Source organism: Theropithecus gelada, chromosome 7a (genome assembly GCF_003255815.1).
Source record: "Theropithecus gelada isolate Dixy chromosome 7a, Tgel_1.0, whole genome shotgun sequence".
Classification (NCBI taxonomy): domain Eukaryota; kingdom Metazoa; phylum Chordata; class Mammalia; order Primates; family Cercopithecidae; genus Theropithecus; species Theropithecus gelada.
In genome coordinates this window covers 27437911-27463371 of record NC_037674.1, presented here as the reverse complement: position 1 = coordinate 27463371, position 25461 = coordinate 27437911, and the positions used below count along the sequence as shown (strand labels likewise).

The window sequence follows — 25461 nt, the reverse complement described above, 5'->3', positions numbered from 1 at the left end:
AAGGTTGTCACATAATTGGATATTTCTCTACTTTGTACACAATTATTCTCACTCTCCACAGAAAGGCTGCTCCTCATCTGGTGGTGGCAAGCACTAAAAGTCTGATTTTAACAGAATAGTAGTAAAAATGCCTCAGTGATTTAAGTTGAAAGCAGTACATTGGCACATGACTCTCGTACCCAGTATCAGGAATGTACAAATGTTTTTTATTCAAAAATGCAAAATAAATTATCTGTAGGCATAGACAATGACAGCAGTAAACCATTATATATTTTGTCAACAGAAACCAGTAACTGGTGGTTATAGTGATTTTCAGCCAGCCTTTTTCTTCAGTTTCTCCAAGTGACTTCTCTGAAGTTGTTGGTGAGGAACACCGCCTTGGGCTTCCTGTCACAGTTCATTAATAAAGGTAAAGTACTAGTCTAGGAGTTAGAACACGCCACCTCCCATACCACCTCCCATTCCACCCATTGCACCCACTCCAGGGTCCTTCTCTTCTTTAGGAATTTCTGTGACTACAACTTCTGCTGTAGCTAACAGAGAGGCCATACCAGCAGCATCCGATAAAGCAGTTTTCACAACCTTTGTTGGGTCAATAATTCCTTTTTCCACCATATTCACAAAATCTCCAACCATAACATCATAACCAACTTCTGAGGAACTTTACATAATTTTCTCAACTATCAAAGATCCTTCAACACCTGCATTCTTAGCAATGGTCATTGCGGGAATTTTGAGTGTTCTTTTAACAATTTCTATACCAATTTTTTGATCTTCATTAGCTGGAGTCAATGAGTCCAAGGCTGGAATGCATCGAAGCAGGGCACAACCCCCTCCCAAAACAACGCCTTCTTCAACAGCAGCTCTTGTAGCATTAAGGGCATCTGTAACTCTGTCTTTCTTTTCATTTACTTCAACATCACTTGTCCCACCAACCTTCAGCACAGCTACTCCATCTGAAAGTTTTGCCAGCCGTTCATTCAGTTTTTCCTTTTCATATTCACTAGTTGTGACATCTAACTGCTCAATGATTTCTTGAATACATTTTTCAATTTGAGCCTTGTCACCTTTTCCTTTTAAGAGCATGGCACCGTCTTTGGTCACAATGACCTCTCCACCTTTTCCTAAGTCATGAGGCTGAACATCTTCAAGAGTTAGGGTCAACCCCTCTTCTCCAAACACTGCACCACCAGTAGCAATAGCCATATCTTTAAGCTGGTTCTTTCTATAGTCACCAAAGCCTGGAGCCTTGACTGCCACAACCTGAAGACCAACTTTTAGCCTATTCAAGACGAGTGTACTTAGAGCTTCTCTATCAACGTCTTCAGCGATTATGACCAAAGGCTTACAATGATCTTCGGCAATTTCAAGAGCAGGTACAATGGACTGAACACTAGAAATTTTCTTTTCACTCAACAGAACACAGGCATCCTGGAATTCACATTTCTGACCTTTTGATATATTAATAATAAAGTATGGAGAAATATAGCCTCAATCAAACTTCATGCCTGCAATAATTTCTAATTCATCATTCAGTGTTTCTCCATCCTTTACTGTGATGACAGCCTTTCTTCCAACCTTTTTCATTGCATCAGAGATGATATTGCCAATTTCTTTGTCTCCGTTTGCAGAAATCGTATCAACCTGTGCAGTTTCTTCAGGGGTGGTCACAGGTTTAGACTGCTTTTAAGTTCAGCAAGTACAGCGTCAACAACTAACATCACACCTCTCGTGATTTCCACTGGAGTAGCACCTTTGCTAATCTTCTCGAAGCCTTCCTTGGCCATAGAGCATGCCAGCACAGTAGCAGTGGTAGTGCCATCCCCAGCCTCTTCATTTGTGTTATTGGCAACATCTTGAACAAGTTTACCTCCAATGTTTTTATATTTATCCTTTAAGTCAATTGGCTTTGCAACAGTCACACCATCTTTTGTTACTTTGGAACTTCCCCAGCTCTGCTCAGTAATCACTGTTCTTCCCTTTGGCCCCATTGTAACGGCCACAGCATCGGCTAAAAGGTCTACACCTTGAAGCATTAAGGCTTGGGCATCTGCACCAAATTTTACATCTTTGGCATAAGCCCAAGTGAGATGAGGAGCCAGTACCATGGGCGCCAGTCTCATCTGGCGAAAGACTGTGGGTAACCGAGGCGTTTCTGCGGGGCGGTGGCAGGGCATGCGCGTGGCAAGACGGGTCATCGGTGGCGAGTGAGGGACAGAGTGCAGGGCACACACGGCAATGAGCCCATGTCCCCTCCCTCTGCCTCTCCCCCTGCCCCGCGGCACCGCGTGTCTCCAAACTTTTCATTAGGGAATTCAGGGTAGAATTTTTTGTGGCTCATTAATTTTTTTTTGGAGATAGAGTCTCACTTTATTGCCTAGGCTGGAGTCCAGTAGTGTGGTCTCGGCTCACTGCAACCTCCACCTCCCAGATTGAAGTGCTTCTTTTGCCTCAGCCTCCCGAGTAGCTGGGGTTATAGGCGCATACCACCAAGCCTGGCTAATTTTTTTTTTTATATTTTAACCATGTTGGCCAGGCTGGTCTCAAACCACTGCGCCCAGCCTCATGAATTTTTTTAAGGCAATTCACAAATCTCTGACAAATACAAGTGAGATAAATGTGACTGTAAATGTTTTCCTTCCATACAGGTGTTTGAGAGGGTTTTGTTTGTTTGTTTGTTTGTTCTTTCTTCAGCTTTTAAGTTCCAGCGTACATGTGCAGGATATGAAGTTTTGTTACATAGGTAAATATGTGTCATGTGGTTTGCTGCACAGATCAACCTATCACCCAAGTATTAAGCCCAGCATCCATTAGCTATTCTTCCTGATGCTGTCCCTCCTGCTGTGCCCCTGACAGGCCCCAGTGTGTGTTGTTCCTCCGACGTGTCCATGTGTTCTCATTGTTCAGCTCCCACTTATAAGTGAGAACATGTGGCCATCGCCCCACCCTGTTTTTCCTCGTTCTCCATGAGTCGCCCCGACTGGTTAGTCAGTCCCAGTGCAAGAACCTGAATACCTCAGTTGAAGGTGTAGAATTCACTCGCCATTCCACTCTCCAGGAGCGCTGCGGTTCGCAGCTGCTTTTAATCAGCCATCTTGGCCCACCTTGTGGTTTTTTTTTTTGGTTTTGTTTTTTAAGGCTAGTCAAGTGAAGCAGTGGGAGTGGAGAAGGAACAAAGAAATCTGTAACTGGTTGTAATTAATTAGTAGTAAATACCATTGCACTCGGATCAGCCTATTTGAGGGTTTTGTATCCATCCTATCCCATTCTACTTTGGCACAGAATCAGACTACAGTTTTTTAAAATTAGCATTAATTTTTCTTTTTGCTTGATTCCTTTAATCTACCAAAAGGTGCCATGAAAAGACTGTATATATTAGTGCAAATTTGAAAGTGATTCCAGATCATTTTTTGAATCGTTTTGTCTTCCTATTTAAGACATCTCACTTGTTTTCTTTACAATCAGTTGCAGAGTATTCATTTTCAGGGACATTTTAGAGCTTGTTCATGCTTTGGTTCCTTTTTTTTATTTCCCCCATTGCCTTATGATGTAATGAGAAGGACCCTGTTGTGAATTTTCACTTTATAAATTTACATGGTTTGAATTCTTGTGTATTGAGCTGCACACCATATCTTTTGCTTTCAGTTCATGTATGCACAGATTATAAAATAAATAACAAAACTATTCCCTGAAAGTTGAGAGTAAGCCACATCTTGATGAAAAGTTAAGATTTGGCCAGAATTATATCATATTTCCAAGGCCCTGTGAGATACACTCTTAATACCCTCATTTTACAGAGCAGGGTGCAGGCCCAGAGGAGACATGTGTTCACCTTTTATTTGTTAACTGTGCTCTTCCCTCAGGCCCCGTTTTCCTTTTCTGAGAAGCGAGGGGGCTTGGTGTAGCTCACTGGCCTTCACGCTTGCTGTTTGGACTCCAGGGGTAGACGTGATATTTGGAACTCAGGGGTAGGCGTGCCTTTGTGTCTGGCCGTCACCCTCCCTCCACTGTTCACCAGCTCAGTTCTACCTTCATCTGTTTTCCATATTGAACTTCTGGTAAGATTTTGTCTATGAGCCAAAGCAGAGGCGGTTGGGGGAGACTCGTACAAGTAAAATGGGAGCTTGAAGACTACTGCTCCACATAGTTACCCAACTCCAAGTTCCATCCAGCTGGGAGCCGTCCATCATGTTCTGCCTGGCGCACAGCACAGGACCAGCCTGTGAAGGGTGCGCTGTCCTTGCTTGTTGAGTCATTCAGGTCTCTTCTCTCTCACTTTCCATGCTTCTTCCAGCCAAGTGGCGGCCAAGCCAAGACCCAGGCAGGTTTCTTCACTCCTGATCTAGGCTCTCTAGCTCTGCAGCCCATTGATCGGGCTGCATCAAAGAGGTATGGCCAGGCACGGTGGCTCACACCTGTAATCCCAGCCCTTTGGGAGGCCGAGGCGGGTGGATCACTTGAGGCCAGGAGTTCGAGACCAACCTGGGCAACATGGTGAAACCCCCATCTCTACTAAAAAAAAAAATACAAAAATTAGCCAGGTGTGGTGACACATGCCTGTAATCCCAGCTGCTTGAGAGGCTGAGACATGAGAATTTCTTGAACCTGGGAGGTGGAGGTTGCAGTGAGCCAAGATCACACCACTGCACTCCAGCCCTGGGCAACAGAGCAAGACTCTGTCTCAAAAAAACAAAACAAAACAAAACAAAAGCAAACAAACAAAAAAACAGAGGCATGGAGGATTCAAAGTTAGGATGTCTCCTGGACTAAGAAACCATTGTCAATGCCTCACCTACTCCTCGATTTTCTAGATAATGATAACCACCTGCCCACAGGTTCTCCCATTATTGAAGATATGTAAATGTTCTTAGGGATCCAGGTATGTGTGCATGAGGTCCTTAGCCTCTCTGAGCTCCAGGCTTCTCATCTGTAGAGATGGAGATGAAGCCTTTGTCCTCCGGCTGTTGTGTAAAGCACTCAGCCCAGCGCCCGTCACCCAGGAGACACACAATCAGTGGTATCAGTGGTGGATATTGGTAACATACATCAAAAGCCTTAAAAAATATGCTTTCCCTTTGACTCAGCAATTCAATGATTTGGAATTTATCTAAGGAGATAATGCAGTACAAGGGTATCATGGTAGCCCGGGGACAAAGTAAGTGTCCACCAGTAGGAGAGTCAGAGATTATAGTATGTGTATACAGTGGAGTGTTATGCAGTCATTAAAAATGATAGACAGGCTGGGTGTGGTGGCTCATGCCTGTAGTCCCCCAAATTTTATGTGTCATGTTTTCTGCTTACACGCATATATATGTGTGTGCACATATGTGGAGGAAAGGCTGGACGGGTACACACCAAATGATAAGAATGGTCAGCCTAAGCAGAATTCTAAGTGACCATATATTTTCATTTTCTGGTTATTTTCAATGAATATACATTTACTTCTATAATTCTGTAACAGGCAATCAAGACAAAACCATCTCTCCATTCACAGCCCCTCTTTTCACTCACCCATTCTCTGCTATTCTAAACATGATCTCTAGTTTTCATGGGTCCGCCGTTTTTCCGGGTCATGTTGTTTCCAGTCTTCTAGTTCTCAGTTCCTAGTACACCAACTCTAGATTTGCCACTCCTGGCCTGCCAGCCGCCTGTTAGGCACTTTAATTTGCCTTCTCAGTTGAACCTCAGAACACTCCCATGAATTGGGTCATTGTCTGCCGTTTTCCTAAAAAAACAGCAACAAATGTAGACATTAAGAAGCTAATTTCCTAGCCAGGTGAGATGGCTCATGCCTGTAATCCCAACACTGTGGGAGGCAGAGGCAGGTGGATCTCCTGAGGTCAGGAGTTCGAGACCAGCCTGGCCAACATGGTGAAACTCCATCTCTACTAAAAATACAAAAATTAGCCAGGTGTGGTGGCATGGGCCTGGAATCCCAGCTACTCGGGAGGCTGAGACAGGAGAATCACTTGAACCCGGGAGGCAGAGGTTGCAGTGAGCCAAGATCACTCCATTGCACTCCAGCCTGGGCAACAGAGCGAGACTCCATCCCCCACCCCCAAAAAAGAAGCTAATTTCCCACCTACCCTTTTCCACCCCAACTCCTATGCATCCTTCAAACCAGGCTTCAGTGACATCCCCTCTAATGACCACGCCTGCCAGCAGAGTCAGCCCTGTTCCCCTCTGGCGCCCTGACCCTGGGTGACAGCCTCTGCCAGCCACCATCACACTGCACTGTAGTTGTTACCTGAGTGCTGACCTAGGTCTGCCCCCTCCAGACTGTGAGCTCAGTAAGAGCAGAGACTGGTTACTCTTTTCTGTACCCAAGCACTTGGCACAGTTCTTAGCACATAGTAGAGATTCTGGAACCATCATTCAAGCAGCAAACATTCACTGGCCTACACTTCCTCTTGAGTTGCTCCCATGACTTGGATTCTGATTCCTTGGTCTGGACTGGCATCCAGAATATTCAGCCTCTCAAGCTTCATGGGACCCAACCAAGCCTGGAGGCCACAGAGGCAGGTGTCCTCTCCCTGGACATGGGAAGGAGAACATCCAGGGAGCAGTTTCTGGGCTGTTCCAGTCTGACCTTGGAGGGACCACAGAGAAGGGTGGTGCAGCAGAAGGTGTGTCTGCTGCAGAGGGGCCTGCCAAAGAAGAGGAGTCTCTTCCCCGGTTTCCCTCCTCCAGTGTTGTCTCCGCCAACGCTGTCCTCCAGCGCTGCAGCCGCAGATAGTCATGAGAAGGCAGATCCGACCACGCCACTCCTCTGATGACAGCAGGCTGCTGTCACCGTGGGATAAATGAGCTCTGTCATGGGTGTACAGTGCCATTACTTGCCCGCACCTACCCCTATCTCTGCAATCAAGTTGTTTATTCCACCCCTAAAAAATACTGATGTAAAAAATTTTACATCAGTGTTATTGTGGGGCCTTTGCTTTTGCCATTTCCTCAGCTTAGTGTACCCACCTAGGACCTCCTCTCATCTGACTCACCTTTTTATCCTTTCACCTGCGCTCAGATGCCACCCCAAAAGGCCCAGTGCAGTGCCCCATCCTCTGGGACAGAAGCTTCCTGTGTCCACACATCTTGCTTAGCAAGTCCCACGTTATGTGGAAATCATCGTTATGGCTCCATCTCTTCCCTTGACTCTGAACTCCAGTGAGGGCAGGGACTGACTCTCATATACCTGGGTGGTTCCAGAGGCTGGCACAGACTGAACTGGAATGAACTAGAAAAGAGTTTGAGCTGTATCTAAATGGCATAAGGGTTTGTGCGTGGTAACGACCCAATCCAAGTTGCTCAGGGAACAGGATAGGGCCAGGAGGGGGAAAAGGAAAAAAGGAACTTTTTTTAAAAACAAAAGGCTGGTGAGCTCCTTGGATCAGAAAATAGGTCTGAAACCATGTGTGTGCCTCCCACGCCCAGTGCTAGGGAGCGTGCCCTGTTAAAGTGGTGAGTTGCTTGACAGCTGAAGTAGGGATGATGGATTAGGGATAGGGAGAGGTACAGAAAAAGAAGGGAAAGAGGCTTGATTGTTTTGTTGGCCCACCAAAAACTGCTGCTTAGGATTGCTGCCATTGATTGAAATTAAATAAATACTAAGCATTTCATTTATTCCTTCAGTAAATATTACTGGGTACTCACTGTAGGCCAAGCTGGAGAATGTCATAGCCAACCCTTATCAAGTGTTCCCTTTGTGCCAGGCTTGAATAGTTGTCCCCACAACCCCACAGGGGAAGAGAGATGGCAAGAAAGTATTTGCTCAAGGTTGTGCTGCTGGTGTGCGGCAGAGCCAGGCTTTGACCCAGGCCCGCACATCCAGAGCCTGGATTTTTAACTGCTTTGCTCCAGTTTTGCCTCTGAAGAAGATCAAACAAGACAGCACTCCTGTCTTCCTAAAGCTAGTGGAATTTCTTAACAGGTTGTCATTTTATTCCAGCAAATTCTTATTATAGAAACCAGCTGGTTATATTCAACATTAAAAAAAAAAAATTAAATCCTGGAGGAATGGTCCTCCAGGAGGCAAAGGAGAAACCACATCTGCCCTGAACCAAGCTCACACAAATAATACCCAGCACATATGCAGCTCATTTCTAGGTCTTTTTTTTTAAACTTCCTAATATTTAATTAAAAAAAATTTTTTTTAATTCCGTGGATGCAAAATTTGGCAGATAGAAACAGGATGGAGTGGGTTGGCAGTAATCTACATGTGGGAAGAAAAAAAATGTAGTGAGAAAAAATAATTAATAGTTGGGATCTATTCAAATTCACATTATATAAGGAGGGCTCTATTTTGGTTGGGTGAATCATCTTTTTTATTAAAAGGGAAATTATCAAAAAGTTATGGCTGTCCTAATGCTGAATTGGGGGAAGCAGCAATAATATTGATGTAAAATTTCAAAGTAAAATACTAAATAAAATATGCTCACAACTCTGGGCCGATAGAGCCTTATATAAAAGGCCTATATGGCCGGGTGCAGTGGATCACTCCTGTAATCCCAGCACTTTGGGAGGCCAAGGTGGGTGGATCATGAGGTCAGATGATCGAGACCATCCTGGCCAACATGGTGAAACCCATCTCTACTAAAAATACAAAAATTAGCTAGGCATGGCGGTACGTGCCTATAATCCCAACTACTCGGGAGGCCGAGGCAGGAGAATCCCTTGAACCCGGGAGGTAGAGGTTGCAGTGAGCCGAGATGATGCAGCTGCACTCCAGCCTGGGTGACAGAGCAAGACTCCGTCTCAAAAAAAAAAAAGTCCTATAACTATAAGAATTTGGAAAATTCAATCTGTTTTTAAACTTCATTTGATGTATTTTGTAAAGAACATATCTGTAAAAGATGAATATGCTGTTTTATGGCAGTAAATAATGCAATGTTTTAGCAGAAGCAATGGCATAATAATTGAACATTCATGTAGCACTTTAGAGTTTAGCAAGATTTTTGGGTTTTTTGTTTGTTTGTTTGTTTGTTTAGACAAGGTCTGGCTCTGTCACCCAGGCTGGAGTGCATGGCACAATCTTGGCTCACTACGACCTCTGCCCACTGTGACCTCTACCCCCCTTGGCCTCCCACCTCGGCCTCCCAAGTAGCTGGGATGACAGACATGTGCCACCACACCCAGCCAAGTTTCTGTATTTTTGGTAGAGACAGGGTTTCACCATGTTGTGCAGGCTGATCTCAGACTCCTGAGCTCAAGCAATCCACCTACCTTGGCCTCCCAAAGTGCTGGGATTAGAGGTGTGAGCCACTGCGCCTGGCCTAGTTTAGCAAGTATTTTTACAGTTTGGATTTTCACAAAGACTTTTAGCCCATGTGCAACTTTGCTCTTTTATCACAAAGAAACGAGGCAACTAAAAGGAACTAAAACTTCTTGGAGAAGCAGCTGATTTTAGGGCAAGGACAGGGAAGGAACAGTGGAAGCTTGGAATGAGAAGTGCTCAGCCTATGAGGGGGACATGTCAGAAGGTCACGGGAACCTGCTTGACGGGGCTCCCCGTCACCTGGGACAAATTGAGGATCAAGGTCAATAGTATTAGTAATGGATTACAACCTCTTGAATAAAGAAAGAACCCATGAGTCTCTACTAATATAAATGAGTGAATAAATAAACAACTGGGAGAGGAGGCAAAGCTCCTCCTTAGAAAGCCAACTAATGAATGCAGAGGGAAGGGTGGACTGAGAAAGATCACCACTTGCCAGCCATCATCACAATCACTCGTTCAGACCAGAATCATTAGCAGTATTAAATTAAGGCCATTGAGGTTTGAGGGGTAACACGACGTTTATATAGTCTCAGAGTACCTCCCTAACAAGACACTTTTCATTACAAAAGGTGAAATGGTAACTCTCCAGTGGAGAGACCTGGCAGGTGCCCCCTTAACCAGATGATCCCCGGTGACCCCACCGGCAATGGGACTCCTGTGCCCAGGCGGGAGGCAGTGACATTAGCTCAGCACCCCATCTCTGTGTCCCTGCCAAACATGTTTTACCCAAACTAATCTCAAGGAAGCATCAGACCACATTACAAGAAGGAACCAAATAACTGGGGGCGCAATAAACATGACAACTGAATTCAATCTCTGACCATGGATTTCCTTTTGCTGTGAAGGTTATTATTTGGATAATAGGCAGTATCTCAATAAGTCTGTAGATTAGTATTGTTTCAGCATTAATTTTCTAATTTTGATCATTACGCTTTGGTTATTTAAGAGAGTTCTTTGTTTTTAGGACATACACACTGAAGCATTTTGGGGAGGGAAGGATGGAGGAAGGATTTCCCAGGAAGGGATGCTGCTGTCATAGAACTCAGACCACAGAGTTGGCCCCTCTCGGCGCAGGCTGCCAGTTGAAGGGAAATGGGCCACAGCCCCGTCAAACCTCAGCAGCTCCCTGGGAAGACATGAGGGGCAGCTGCCTTGCCTCTTCCCGCCCTGTTCCTCTGTCTGTTTGCCTAGGCTGTTCCCCCCTGAAAATGCCCTCTACCCTCCTCACCTGCCTGGAGAAAGGCCAGCTTAGAGGTTTCACTAAAGGAGATGTAGAGGGAGAGTTCAGAGCCCTGGCTTCTCCTTCTCACATAGCCACCAACAAGAGAGGGAAGTGGGGAGTGGCCGCAGGATCCCTGCAGACCTCGGCGTCCTCCCCTGCATGATGAAGGGTCTGGACCAGCTGGTCTTTGTGACTTTCCAGCCATTTCCTACGAACTTGTCCCTCTCAGACTCATGAGTCTCAGCTTATCTACAAGCCCCTAGAAAGCTCGCCCTTTCTAGAAAGCCTTAGAAAGCTGGCCTCAGGAAAGAAGCTGTTGTCCCAGCCCTGAGAGATTGACTTTTGGATCTCCTTTCTGGTATAAGTGGTGCTATGAGTGGATCGTGTGTTCAGACTTTTAGGACATTGCACTGATTTCTGTGGACGGTAAGTTTTTCAGTAAACTCACAGGTGTGCAGTTTGCAAACAGCTTGCTTGGCAGTTCGCTGGTTCATTCTTTCCTGCGCCATGTGTATGAGGTACCTGCCACGGTCCAGGCCGGTGCTAGGCACACAGAGGGTCAGCTAGACACAGCCAGGTCTAGAGCCGCAGGATGTACCTTATAGTCCTCTTGGAACAGTTTTGTAAAGTCAGTTTTCCTTGTGGTGAGAGAGTGGTAGGCAGGAGAACTAGAAGCCCCACCCTGGTTCGCTGGTGGTTGTATGAACTTGTCTTAGCCAGATAACCTCTGTGAGTCTCAGTTTCCCCACCTGCTAAATGGGCATAGCAGTCTCACTCTGCTGCCTGTCCTGCCCTCCTCTTCGGAGCTGTGGCCGTTAAAGGGAAGAATTTTATGTAGTGCTTTATGAATATGAGGTGGTCTTGTTGTTAATCCCTCAACATGCATAGATAAAAGTGCTTTGAAAAATATAGGGTCTTAAACACAAAGAGAGAATGGCAGTGTCGTCTCTACCCTCTACTGATCTTAAAAGAAGGAGTACTGCTAGGATGTAATGGTAAGGAATCAGGGAATCAAGCTGTGGCTTCTTGTGGAGGAAACCCATGGGGCTGCCTCCCTGTGCGGAGCCTGTGTCTGTGCTGTGCCAGCCCAAAGCCCAGAACCTGGTCCTTAGCAAGGGGACTGACTATGGCCTTGTCCTTCCAGTGCACCAGGTGGCGGAGCGGGTAGAGGCCCTGGGGCAGTTTGTCATGAAGACCAGAAGGACCCTCAAAGGCCATGGGAACAAAGTCCTGTGCATGGACTGGTGCAAAGATAAGAGGAGAATCGTGAGCTCGTCACAGGTAGGTCACACCTGCTGCGTAATGGGTGAGCGGGTTTTGGATTTTATAGCTAAGGGGGAGGAGGGCTGTCCCTTTCCAAAAGCCCTTTTCTGATCTTTGTAAGACTTTGCTCATTCTCCAAAGGATGTGATTTAGCATAAAGAACTCTCTTGCATACTATAGAACTTCACTAATTTGGGTAGATTTGAAGTTGATAATAGTTGAAACAGTGTAGATGTAGTTTAACCAGTGTGATGAGCCACTGAAAATAATTTCAAAGTCTTATTTGTAAATGAAACCATTTTTTAAATAGTTTCTTTTTTTTTCCCCCCAAATTGAGGGCATAAGATTTTATCAATGACTTTCTTTCAATTTAAGGCGTTTAGCAATTCTTATGTTGTAAAGAACAATGTTAAGATACATATCTTGTAAAGTACAATTTTAAAAATCATATCATTTACATAGTTTATTTTATATATTATTTATTAGTTATCTATTACTCCAAAAAATTACCCCAAATTTAGCATCTTAATAATCTCACATGGTTTCTGAGAATCAGGCATCCGGGAGTGGCTCCGCTGGGTGGTTCGGGCTCAGGTGGTTTGTGAGGTTGTGTGAAGATGCTGGTCGGGGCTGTGGTTGCCAACAGCTGAACTAAGGTGGAGACTCACTTCCAGGGTGCCTTGTTCACATGACTCTTGGCTGGAGGCCTCAGTTCCTCACCATTGGACCTGCTCACAACATGGTAGCTGGCCTCTCCCAGAGCGAGTGATCCACAAGAAGGGGCAGAGGCAGGGCCATGCTGTATTTCATGACCTGGCCTCAGAGGTGACAGTCCATTGCTTCTGTTGTATTCTGTTGGTCACACAGAATAACCCTGATATAAAGAGGAAAGAGACTATAGAAAAGTGACTACCAGGAAGCTGGAATGATTTGGACTCCAAGTCTCACTTGGAGTCTGGCTCCCACAGCTTAGTACTTTTGATGTCTATTGTTATGTAACATGTATTGAACATAAAGCTATAAACTGAAGTCACATGAGATATTCTATAGGCTGGTTATGGGGCTCATGCCTATAATCCCAGCACCTTGGGAGGCCAAGGCGGGAGGATCACTTGAATCCAGGAGTTCAAGACCAACCTGAGCAACATGGTGAGACCTCGTCTTTACAAAAATAGAAATAAAAAATTAGCTGGGCATGGTGGTGCATGTCTGTAGTGCCAGCTACTTGGGAGGCTGAGGTGGGAGTATTGTTTGGGTGTAGGAGGTCAAGGCTGCAGTGAGCTGAGATCATGCCACTGCACTCCAGCCTGCGCAACACAGTGAGACCCTGTCTCAATAAAAAAAGAGATCTTCGGCCGGGCGTGGTGGCTCACACCTGTAATCCCAGCACTTTGGGAGGCTGAGGTGGATGGGTCACCTGAGGTCAGGAGATTAAGACTAACCTGGCCAACATGGTGAACCATCTCTACTAAAAAATACAAAAATCAGCAGGGGATGGTGGCGGGAGCGTGTAATCCCAGCTACTCGGGAGGCTGAGGCAGGAGAATCTCTTGAACCTGGGAGGCGGAGGTTGCAGTGAGCTGAGATCATGCCACTGCACTCCAGCCTGAGCAACGGAGTGAGAGTGTTTATTTTTTTCTCAAAATCTTATTTTTTCTATAAATCATATTTTTATGATCAGCATAGTTTTCCCCCAACCCCTGCCTTGTGCTCAGTTTTTCCAAAAGCAGGTTGGTTTGCTTTTTTATATAACCCTTATAAAACTGGATATACTCTAGAGAATCCACAGACTGTAAAGTCTGTGTCAGTTTTGCGTTTGATAGGACAAATGTTATTACTCTCCTGGATTACCTACAAATCTAGTATGTCACATTGCACTTGCTTTTTTTTAAGATCAAAATTAATTTATCACTTATGTATTTTACTACATTAAAGAAACACTGGAAAATAAAAACCTTTTACTCCCACCATCCTGTCACAACCATTATTATTACTTTTTCTTTTTCTTTTTTCTTTTCTTGAGATGGGGTCTCACTCTGTTACCCAGGCTGGAGTGCAGCTCACTTCAGCCTTGACCTCCTAGGCTCGAGTGATCCTCCTGCCTCAGCCTCCCAAAGCACTGGGATTATAGACGTGAGCCACCTTGCCCTGCCTGTTATTATTATTTTAGAGCACTTCTTTCTAGTCTTTTTCAAGAGCTTATTCTTACAAGGTGCTTCTCAGGATATCCACGTTGCTCTCTAGCCTTTTGACTTAAATCCAGACAAGGTAGGCTTTGTGTTGGGTTTTCTGTCTCTCACATACTGCTGTTGGAAGGGAGGACCTTCAGCAGGGCTGGGCACACCCTGTCCATCCTGCTCTGTTCCAGAGCTGGAAGAGGTGGATGTGGGTGTGGGGAGGAGGCTGGAAAGCAGGAAGCCTCTGGAACAGACTTGGACTCATCAGCAGCCTTCCTGCTTCAATGCAGGAGAGTCATCACCCCAGCCACGTGGGATTAAGGCTTGAGGGTAGAAGCATATTTTCTGTCTTGGTACATAGACCCCTACACATAAATCTGTGCTCACCGAGGAGACCACACTTAGTTTAATGAGACCCCAGAGCACACAGTGGGTGGCACACACAGGGACTCCAGAGCACACATTGGGGGACAGGCAGGCAGTGAGGTGGAAGAAGCCCCTAACGTGGTCGCTGATGTGGGCAGTGCATGGAACCAGTTCCCAGCCATTAGGGGCTCCAGGTGCGGAGGACCCCATGATACAGGCGTGTAGCCCCACTCCAGTTTCTGCGCTACAGGCTTATGGAATCCACCCCACACATTGTGTGGGCCATTTAGGCAGAAATTAAGACCAGAAGAACTAATGTGCTTTGGAATCTCAGAAGGCCCCAAACCACCAACTTTGACCTTGCTTCAGGGTCCATCTGCCATGCATGGTGTTAACACAGAAATCTTCCATCAGATCATGCAAAGCAAGCAGCTGTGTCACTGCAGATCCAATCTTGCTTCTGCCCTTAAGTGATGTTTTCCATCCATATCTCTGCCACCTCATTCACCAAAATTTGGCCCCAAATGGCTTGAGTTATTACAAAATCAAGCCTGCCATAGTGGCTGTAGATTTCCCATCCCTGAGGATCCGATCTTCTTCCACTGTCTGCCCAGCAACCTGCATGCCACGGTCTGGGCAGGGGACTGCTTTGCAGGGACCAGGGCTCACATGGATTTACCTCTGATGGGTTTTCATTACAAATAGATGATGCTATAGTCACAACCCACACCCACGGGAGGCCACAGCTGGGTTGCCGTGAAAGTGGCAGCATTCTCTGTGGCAGGGCCAGCTCTGCGTTCACCCTGGCAGGGAGTGCTGTTTGCTTACTGAACAGCTGCCCACAGGGGTTCCCACCACGATGGCGCATATTGCACGTTGTTCTCAGCGTAGGTGCGAAATGTCAGAGCTGGAGCTGTGACATCTGTGAGCCCTTGGAGGAATTAGACTGATCTCAGGCCCATTCCGCCCCCTCCGCAGCTGTCCCTGGCAGAGAAATGGACAGCAAATGGGGAGAGGGGTTCCTGGATGGTGCCGTGGGGACCATGGGCTCCAAAGCAAATGGGAGAAAGGACAAAGTAGCGGAGATGTTGTAGGAGAAAAAGATTTATTATTTACCTGTCAGGTCCCTAAAGGTAATGTCAGGTTTATCTTTCCTCTGTATAATTTGTTGACATTTAGGGTATGGCGGGTGATGATAGTGTACCAACAGTTTGTGCATGGTTTGTAAATGGTATGAAAGAAGTGTCTGCGTGTTGTTTCCTGTTGTTGTATCTTTCCAAGGAATGTAAGGTTGAGATCCTTCGGCTCCACTGGGACATCCAGCCCCTCCCGCACTCACTCCGCTTCTTTTTATGGAAGGTTAGGGGGTCTTGATTATCCAGATCCTCATTCCGGCTTTCCACTTGACACTGCCCCGCTGGACACAGCTTTTAGGAGGAATTCTCAGCAGTAATATGTAAGAACTTGACAACCTCTGAACTGTTTGCTCTTCTCCCTCCAGGATGGGAAGGTGATCGTGTGGGATTCCTTCACCACGAATAAGGTGAGGCATTGTTCCCAGCCACATTAGGCACTTCAGAACCCCAGCCTAGTTAAAGGTGCTCTGGTCCAGCTGCCCAGCCCTGTCCTGATTTTTCTCCATGTGTCCCTGCAAGCAGTTTTCTCTAGGGATGGCCCATCCGTGTTTGAACAGCTCAGCCGGCCCATTGCAGCCTTTATTCCCCTCTCACCCCGAGAGGACTATTAGAGCCACTATAGGGGCTGCCAGTACCAACATAGAAATGGGCAGAGCATGGAAAACTTGCGTCCACGTGTGCAACTGCATGTACTATTTGTCTTCTGAGTGATAAGAGGCACCGAAATCCTCCATTCCCTCCCCTCTGTTTGACCGGACTCCATAGCCCTATGGGAATGAACGCATGGAGGGTGGGGAAGATGAGGCTGCAGTGGAATTGGGCAGAGCTACCCTGTGATGCAGTCTGATCCCCTTGCAAGTCTGGCCTGGGCATGCACAGCTCAACTTTTAAATTTTAGCTCTGAATGAAAGTTGAAGACCAAAACCTACGTGCAGGTATGCTGGCACACCTGCATTGCATTGGCATTTACAATAAAGAGTATTGTGTATTAAATAAGAATTCCTATATTTCTTTAGAAAGCCTTCCTTTATGCTGTGAACAACATGAGACCTGTCTCTGTCTCATAGTGAACAGCAGCCATATTCCGCATTGTCTAATGTGTTTAGTCACTGTCGTGGGAAGCAGCTGGTGACATGACCTGGTCAAGTGAGGGGCCAGAATCATTTTGTAGAGTCAAGTCCCTAATGGTCAGTCCCCTGGGGAATACAAATGACAGCCTAACAATTTGCACAGGGCTTTGCTATATAGCGCCTAGCTCCCTGGAAGCCTCCGTCTCTCCCAGCACTCCTCAGCATCTTCTGGACTGTGCGGGAGTGTAGTTGCTTCTGTTTACACCTTATCATGGCTTAGAGCACAGACTGATTTCTGGGGAGCCAAGGGTGCCACTTGTGGCCCGTGGCAGGGAATACAGCCATTACTTGTGAGGAAGGGGGCCCGGGATACCCTGTGCTGACAGTGGCTACCTCAGCTCGTTCTCTGGAGAGCAGTAGATTATTCTTGGCCTCTGAAAGCCTACGAGACTGCTATTGACAATAGTATTTGGGCAGGCAGTATTGGGGCCTGTGTTTCCCCACAAAAACACATATAATTATAACAGAGAAGAAGACCAGCACTTGAGTGTACATTGGAAGCATGAAGAACTACGCGCACCCGTCCCTGGCTGCTGGCTGGCTGAGTCACCCCTGTCCTCCTGCATGCAGATATGCAAACAACAGAGCCATATTTCCAATACATCTGAGCTTGAGGTCTTATTCCCATGGGAGACGTGGACCCTGGTCCTGGTTCCACCACCACCAAGATGTGCGACCGCATGCAGGCCAGCCGCTTGTGCCCACGGTGGTTCTTATTCTCCCTGTGAAGCCAGAAGCCAGGGACTGTCATGCTTAGTTCTTAATATTTCCATGTTACCAGTTCTCATTGTCTGTGAGCACAACCGAAGATCGCCTTCCCCTCCCCGCACCCATTCATACCTTCTCTGGGATGGTTTAGGTCCCACAGTGGACACGGGCTCTTGCAGACTCACAAGTAAACAAACTGAAAATACATCTATAAAAAGTCATTCCAGAGTGTATTTTGAAAATGGAAATCAGAGTAAACAAGGAAACGTATGTATCTGAAAGGAGATTTGGGCATACCTTTCAAAGCAAAGGGGCCCTGATACTCAGGCAGAAGAACAAAGGGAGTATGACATTAAGAAGGAAGTAAAACATGAAGGGTTTTTGTTTTGTTTTGCTTTGCTTTTGCTAGTTGAACTTTTTAACTTTTCGAATATGTGACATAAAGTTGATTATGAGAGTCCCCTCATAAGTCTTGAGCCCATCTTTACCCTATACCACTTCCTTTTGAAACTAGAATGTAATTCAGTAGGCATCTGGTGATTTTATTTTCTAAAATTTAAACGTTAAGATTTTTGTGGCCAGGCACGGGGGCTCACACCTGTAATCCCAGCACTTTGGGAGGCCGAGGTGAGCAGATCACTTAAGGTCAGGAGTTCGAGACCAGCCTGGCCAACATAGTGAAACCCCATCTCTACTAAAACTACAAAATTAGCCAGGCGTGGTGACACATGCCTGTAATCCCAGCTACTCAGGAGGCTGAAACAAGAGAATCGCTTGAACCCGGGAGGCGGATGTTGGAGTGAGCTGAGATTGTGCCACTGCACTCCAGACTGGCAACAGAGTGAGACTCCATCTCAAAAAAAAAAAAAAAAAAAAAAAGAGTTTTGTGTGGAAGTGCTAGTTGTCCACTCTGTGCTGTGTTTCAGGAGCACGCGGTCACTATGCCCTGCACGTGGGTGATGGCATGTGCTTATGCCCCGTCGGGATGTGCCATTGCTTGTGGGTAAGTTGGAGCTACAGCAGCTTTTCAGATTTTGTGTTAACCATAAAATACTGTTCTCTTAGCAAAAACAAACAAACAAACAAGAACTCGTAGTTTTTGTAGTTTACTTGTGAAGCAGCATGCTAAATCCTTCCCTGAACTTGGTCAAAGGAGAAGCCGTAAGCTGGCACAGTGGTGCCTGCTTGTAATCCCAGCCACCTGGGAGGCTGAGGTGGGAGGATCACTTGACTCCAGGAGTTCAAGTCCACCTTGACAACAAAGCAAGACCCCCATCTCTTTAAAAAAAAAAAAAAAAAGAACCATAAAACTCTCTTTCATAATTATTTTCATTACAAACTGACAGTATCTCAAACCTATCTCATCTCTCAAACCTATCTCCTCTCTCAAATGCTTTTGGCAGAACTATAAACGTTGCAAACATTTTGGAAAGCAACTTGGTAATATCTGTCAGAAGCCTTGAAAAACTGATAGCCTTTGATCTGGTGACTCCACATCCAGGAACTCATTTGAAAGGAATGATCCAAAACATAGAAAAGCCATATGGACAATGACATTAATTGTAGTATTTTTAAAAATAAAGCAAAAAACACCAGGCGTGATGGCTCTCGCCTGTAATCCCAGCAGCACTTTGGGAGGCAGAGGCAGGAGGATCACCTGAGCCCAGGAGTTCGAGACCAGCCTGGGCAATGTGGTAATAATACCTTGTCTCTACAAAAAAAAAAAAAAATCTAATTAGCTGGGTGTGGTGGTATACCTGTAGACCCAGCTATTCTGGAAGCTGAGGTGGGAGGACTGCTTGAGCCTGGGAGGTTAAGGATGCAGTAAGCTGTGATGATGCCACTGTACTCCAGCCTGGGTGACAGAGTGAGACCCTGTCTCAAAAATAAAATGAAGCAAAAAAAAAAAAAAAAAAAAAAAGGAAAGAAAAAAGGAACCAACATACCCATCCAGGAAAACTTAAGTGAATTGTGGTACATGAATTGAATGGAATATCATACAGCCATTAAAAAGGAAAATTCTTAATTACACTATGTGAAAAGGGCATCAAGATTACTAGGAAGAGTGTGACTTATTCTCTATTCTATTCTCCTGGAGCTCAGTTTAACAGGTTTGGCAATGAGAACTGAAACCGACATAATTCCTGGTCCCTGTGTTGAACAATTTTGAGACCATTCAAAATATTTCTGCCACAGTATCTCAGCCATGTTTTTAAAAAGAGGCATATTAGGCCAGGCGCGGTGGCTCACGCCTGTAATCCCAGCACTTTGGGATGCTGAGACGGGCGGACCACGAGGTCAGGAGATTGAGACCATTCTGGCTAACATGGTGAAACCCCATCTCTACTAAAAATTGGAAAAATTAGCTGGGCGTGGTGGCGGGTGCCTGCAGTCCCGGCTACTCGGGAGGCTGAGGCAAGAGAATGGCGTGTACTGGGGAGGCGGGGCTTGCAGTGAGCCGAGATCGCGCCACTGCCCTCCAGCCTGGAGACAGAGCGAGACTCTGTCTAAAAAAAGGAAAAAAAAAAAAAAAAAAGGCATATTATAAAGGCTGGAGGAACTATACCAAATAAAATAGTAGTTCTTTCTGGATGATGGGACTATGGGAATTTTTCTCTTTATAATCAGGAAGAAAGAATTTTATTTTAGAGAGGACAAGCCTGAGTCCCCAGCCAAACGTTTTGGCGCCCTCTTCAGCCAGTCACACCAACCATCTTCTCCAGTGTCCCCACCCTTTGGGTGGGTGCTTTGGGGACATATTCTCATTCTCCTTCCAGTGGCCAAGACCACATGTCCCTTTGGAGCCCATGTTCACATACATGTATTTCACTTTTTTTTTTTTTTTTTTTGAGATGGAATCTCACTCTGTCACCCAGGCTGGAGTGTAGTGGTACGATCTTGGCTCACTGCAGCCTCTGTCCCCCAGGTTCAAGCCATTCTTCTGCCTCAGCCTCCCAAGTAGCTGGGACTACCGGCATGCACCACCATGCCCAGCTAATTTTTTTGGTTTTTTTTTTTTTAGTAGAGATGGGGTTTTACCATGTTGGCCAAGGTGGTCTCGAACTCCTGACCTCAAGTGATCTGCCTGCCTCGGCCTCCCAAAGTGTTGGGATTACAGGTGTTAGCCACTGCACCTGGCCCATATTTTTTAATTTTTAAAATAGCTCAAAAGTGGATTATGTCTCCACTTTATAGATGGATGCCCATATTTATATAAAATTTATTACCATCTACTTCCTAAAAGGATAAGAGGTGCTATAATAAAAGATATATATGTAAACATATATATACATACACATATATATATATATATATTTGTACTACATGTGTAACACATCTATTAGAGAAAGCAAGCAAGGGAGAAATAGGCCACAATTATAAGGTTGGTGCAAAGGGGTTTAGCCAACTACAGTTAGCAGGCACAGTTCCAAGAGTGCCCCTTACTTCAGATCCTGGCTGCAAATTTGAGGGTCCCCACAACCCCAGGAATTCTCTAAAACAACTCTCCAAACTCATGAAAGTGCTGTACTTACTCCCACAGTTTTATTACAGTGGAAAGATACAAATTAGAACCAGCCAAAGGAAGAGACCCCTGGGGCAGAAGCCAGAAGGCGTCTAGACATGGAGCTGCCAGCCATCGTCTCCCTGGGGTGGTCACTGACAGCGCTGTTTCCTCTTGGCCACGGTGTATGATAATACATGCAGAGTATTGCCAGCTGGGGAAGGTCCTCTGAGCCTTAGGTGTGCAGAGGTTTTACTGGGGCTTGACCACACCCTGCCTGTGTGGTTTACTTTTAGTCTCCAGTCTCTCTAGAAGTTCGGGCAGATACCTTTAGTCTCAAGTTCCTCTGGAGATCAGACCTGATATGACGCATCCGAAAGCCCCCATCATAAATCACATCATTAAAGTGGTGCCCAAAGCCCCAAGCAAACCAAGCCACTCTTACCATGGAGGACATTCCAGGGGCCCAGAGATCACTTCCAAGTAGCTGAGGGCAAAAGCCAGACCTCTCCTGCAGTGTCAGTTCTTCACTACTCAGTAGGAATCATAAGTTCTCCATGTTTTTTTAAATCCTAGGGTAATACATTTCTAATTGGACATGAATTTTAGCAGATGCATAGAGCTGGATGTGTTACATAATCCCTCAATGTCCAATATTGAACTATTAGATACACAGTTCTAAATTGTAGAAAGAATATATTGGGTAGGCCCTTCTGCAATGTATAGTAAATATGGTAACAGTGAACAATGTCTTCAACAGTAGTTGAGGAAGTGATGCTGTGGCTGTTTCTTAATTTTACCCTCACTAAATGGAATGCAGCGCAAGAATTCCCATGAGGGTAGTGGGATGGAAGGAAGAGAGCAGCATTACCAGGCCCAGATAGATAGCTTTCTGGTAACTTAGCTTGGTGCAGACACAGAGTTCAGAGTGGAGGGATGGCTGGCGCCCTGATCTTTGTCATCTCTGTTTCCCCACCCTGCCATGTGGGAGGTGCTAGCACCTTTCCTCGCTGCCTCACTGGCTGTTACAGGGGCCAACGCAGAGGAAGTTCAAGGTATGAACACTTATGAAGGCATTTTTTAAAATGTGGGGGTCTAGTGGATGAGAGAACGTCAAAGATGAAACTAATACTCCTTATCGCAGGTAGAAGTACCATCTCCCCTTCCCAGACCTTTCCCAAAACTGCTAAGAGCAGCTGTGATTCATTTGAGTTTCTAGTGGCAAGTCTGACATAACATTTCCCAAACATGACTGTATGACATCCCTGCAACTGTATTATCACATAGACCTGCACTGATGCCACGTTCTCTAAATGTCATCGTAGGTAATAATGGGGTTATTTTTTATCTTAATTTACCTGGCTCCTGGGTCTCTCGCTCAGTTGTTTCCAAACTTGAAAGCTAAAACCCAAATGGTATTGGCACAATCCCCTTTCCCCAAAAAATGTGTCAATTGATTATATATACAAGTATTTCTCATTTAAGAGCCGTATCCCCAAGAAGCTTTCATTTAGGTATTGTATACTTACTACAAGCTCCTGTGTGCAAGGCACTGGGCCAGGTGTCATCATGGATTTCGAAGATGAATACGTAACCAAGATCACAACATTAGTTGGGTACTAAAGCAGAGATTCAACACTGGATGCATCACCCTGCAAAACCTTCCTGCTTCTCATACCAATGCAAATAACCCTAAGTAATAAGTATCTCAACAGAAATTACTCAGGATGGGGAGGACATATCCCAGCTCAGGGGTCAGGGAGGACCATAGTCCACAGCATGCTTGTCCCTTACCATAGCCTAAGTGCAAATCATTCTCTGCACATTTTTTTTTTTTTTTTTAAGACAAAGAGTCTCACTCTGTTGCCCAGGCTGGAGTGCGGTGGTGTGGTCTTAATTCACTGCAACCTCTGCCTCCCAGGTTCAAGCAATTCTCCTGCCTCAGCCTTCCAAGTAGCTGGGATTACAGGTGTGTGCCACCTCGCCCAGCTAATTTTTGTATTTTTAGTAGAGTCAGGGTTTCTCCATGTTGGCCAGGGTGGTCTTGAACTCCTCACCTCAGGTGATCCGTCTACCTTGGCCTCCCAAAGTGCTAGGATTACTGGCGTGAGCCACCACCCCCAGCCTCCCCTGCACATTCTATAAGCAAGTTTGCCAAAGCTAATTACTGATAAGAAACTACCCAAGGATACACCTGTGCATCTCCCAGGAAGCTGGGAAAGCAGAAGGGACCCTTGGCTTTCCCAGTGCGTCAGAAAACAGTGACCCCATCTTAAATATTGTTCCCTAGAAAAAGAAAGCAGAGCACCTTGGGTAAGGCTGGGGTTAGGCCTTTGGGGGGAAAAGAATAAAGTGAGGCTAGGATATTTTCTTGTTCTAGAAAGTAAAGGAACATTCAAGGACCAATAGGCGTCATATATAAAACAAAACAAAACAAAACAGGAGCTGGCTTGAAGCGGCCCCAAATTTGGGGTAATTTGAGCATCAAATGTAGTAATGATAATAATGGATCATGATACAATTAAGAAGAAAAATTTGTGGCTGTACAGTGATAGTGGGAAGGGGGATTCTTCATTACAAAAAAACACCAGCTAATAAATATGGAAGACATTATCAAAATAAATCAGCCTTTTGCACCCCTAAAGTAATATTTGATTCAAGCAAGGTTTGATTCATAAAGTTTCTGTATGAAAGTGGTTGAGGAAAGGATATTTTTATGGTCTCAAAATATCACACCACAGATTATCACTGATTATGAACAAATTACCTTTACCCTGGAGATATCTAGTGGTCCACCTTAACCAAGTAATCAAAGTTGGCTTTACCAATCTTGGAAGAGACATTACAAGCCTTCTGACATGAAGCAATAAGAAAGAAGTACACAGTAGCACCTTGATACTCTTATTGCCAGAATGTTCTACAGTACTTGAATCTAACCATTAAGAAACCATCTGACAAATCCACCATATGTGACATTCTATACACAGCCAATCTTAAGATTTCCTGTCATGAACAACAAACAGTAGGTAGAGTCTGTTCTAGATTAAAAGATCTTAAAAAGTCGTAACAACTGAATGCAATATGTGAGCCTTGGTTGGGCCCTGGATCCTGGCGACAACAGGGGAAGATTGAATATGGCTGGCTTATTAAATGATGTTACGGAGGTTTTGTTGATTTTCTCAAATGTGATAAGGATGTGGTAGATAGGAGACTGTTCTTATTTTTAGGAGATGTAAATTTGCAAATGGAAGTGTTCAGAAGGAAAATGTCGTATCTGCAGTTTGCAGTCAAATGGTTCAGAATTTGCCCCTGCAGATATGACAAAATGTTACATCTGAATCTAAGGGAAGGGATCTGGGTATTCAGTATACTATTCTTTTTTTTTTTTTTTTTTTTTTTTTTTTTTCAGTTTTACAGTAGGTTTGAAAATCTTCAAACTGGCCGGGCGCAGTGGCTCGCACTTGTAATCCTAGCACTTTGGGAGGCCAAGGGAGGATTGCTTGAGGCCAAGAGTTCAAGACCAACCTGGGCAACATAGCGAGACCCTGTATCTATTTTAAAAAAAAAAAAAAAACTTTAAAAGTTGGAGGAAAGGTTACAATATATGATACTGCTAAAGAGAATATGTTGAAAAGTTTATGTGATTGGGAAAGTAGACACATATTCTGTTACTCTGCATTAACCTTTGGTACTTCTTTCTTTCCATCCTAGTGGTTTGGATAATAAGTGTTCTGTGTATCCCTTGACGTTTGACAAAAATGAAAACATGGCTGCCAAAAAGAAGTCTGTTGCTATGCACACCAACTACCTGTCGGCCTGCAGCTTCACCAACTCTGACATGCAGGTAAATAAGCGGCCCCCGGTGTCAGGTTGACCTGCCAAGGAGCACTAAAGAGGAGCAGAGAGGAGAGGAAGCTTTTGGCATCTCTGTGAACAAGATGGGTGTGCTCCAGTAGTTTGCTCTAAGGGGAAGCTCCCATTGTTTCTCATCAGTTATTATTATGACTTTTAATAATGTGAGAAAGTTGGGGCTAGTGATGGTTGATAGAGTTGAGATAAACTACATGGCATATTGAAAATCCTCCTCTGATTGACTTGGCGAGGGTGGGAGTGGAGCAGGGAACCCCCTGGGGTGGAGGCAGTTACTGTGCCCTGGTCTGCGTGCTAACGTGTGTAAAGCTTCACTGAGCTGTCAGGCTTCAGAGCTGGGCACTACATGCATCTCACTTTACAGTCCTGTTTTAACCAACGCAAAAAGAAAATGCTTCACCATATTAAATCTTTGCTCTACTTTGAATACACTACAGTGAAAACAACACAACCTTTAACAGTTTGACTAAGTTTTATTTAGCAAGTGGTGAAAGCACCGCATCATTTATTTATTCACACTTATTCAGCAAACCTTCTCAGTACCTACTACCCACATTGCCAGATACCACATGGCTCTGGGGCCAAAAGCTCAGTCTTGGCCCTCAGGGACCTTCATGAAAACCAGTAATGGTTGGACAGTGGCGGAACTGGGGAGCTCCGAGCAGGGGGGGTTGGTCACAGACTTGCTGCTGTCAGTGAAGAGGGACCGCTGCCACTCCAGGCAGCCACAGCGTGTGAGGGAGCACAGTGGGAGGCAGGCAGCCGAGAGGTGGGTGGGGCCAGATCCCAGGGCTCCCTGAGTGCCTGGGCTGGACC

The 25461-nt window shown here is 45.4% G+C and overlaps 1 protein-coding gene and 1 pseudogene across 2 annotated transcripts in view; one reads left to right on the top strand and one right to left on the bottom strand.

Annotated features, from left to right (window-relative positions):
* GNB5 (G protein subunit beta 5) overlaps positions 1–25461 on the top strand; it is a 54933-nt gene that overhangs the window by 10945 nt on the left and 18527 nt on the right. The window contains exons 2-5 of the mRNA XM_025389940.1: positions 11638–11774; positions 15801–15842; positions 18200–18276; positions 24487–24619. Of these exons, the coding sequence (XP_025245725.1) occupies positions 11638–11774; positions 15801–15842; positions 18200–18276; positions 24487–24619 (389 nt within the window). The remainder of the gene's footprint in view (positions 1–11637; positions 11775–15800; positions 15843–18199; positions 18277–24486; positions 24620–25461) is intronic.
* LOC112627567 lies at positions 371–2286 on the bottom strand (annotated as a pseudogene). The gene has a single exon (XR_003120194.1). The product of XR_003120194.1 is annotated as a 60 kDa heat shock protein, mitochondrial pseudogene (transcript).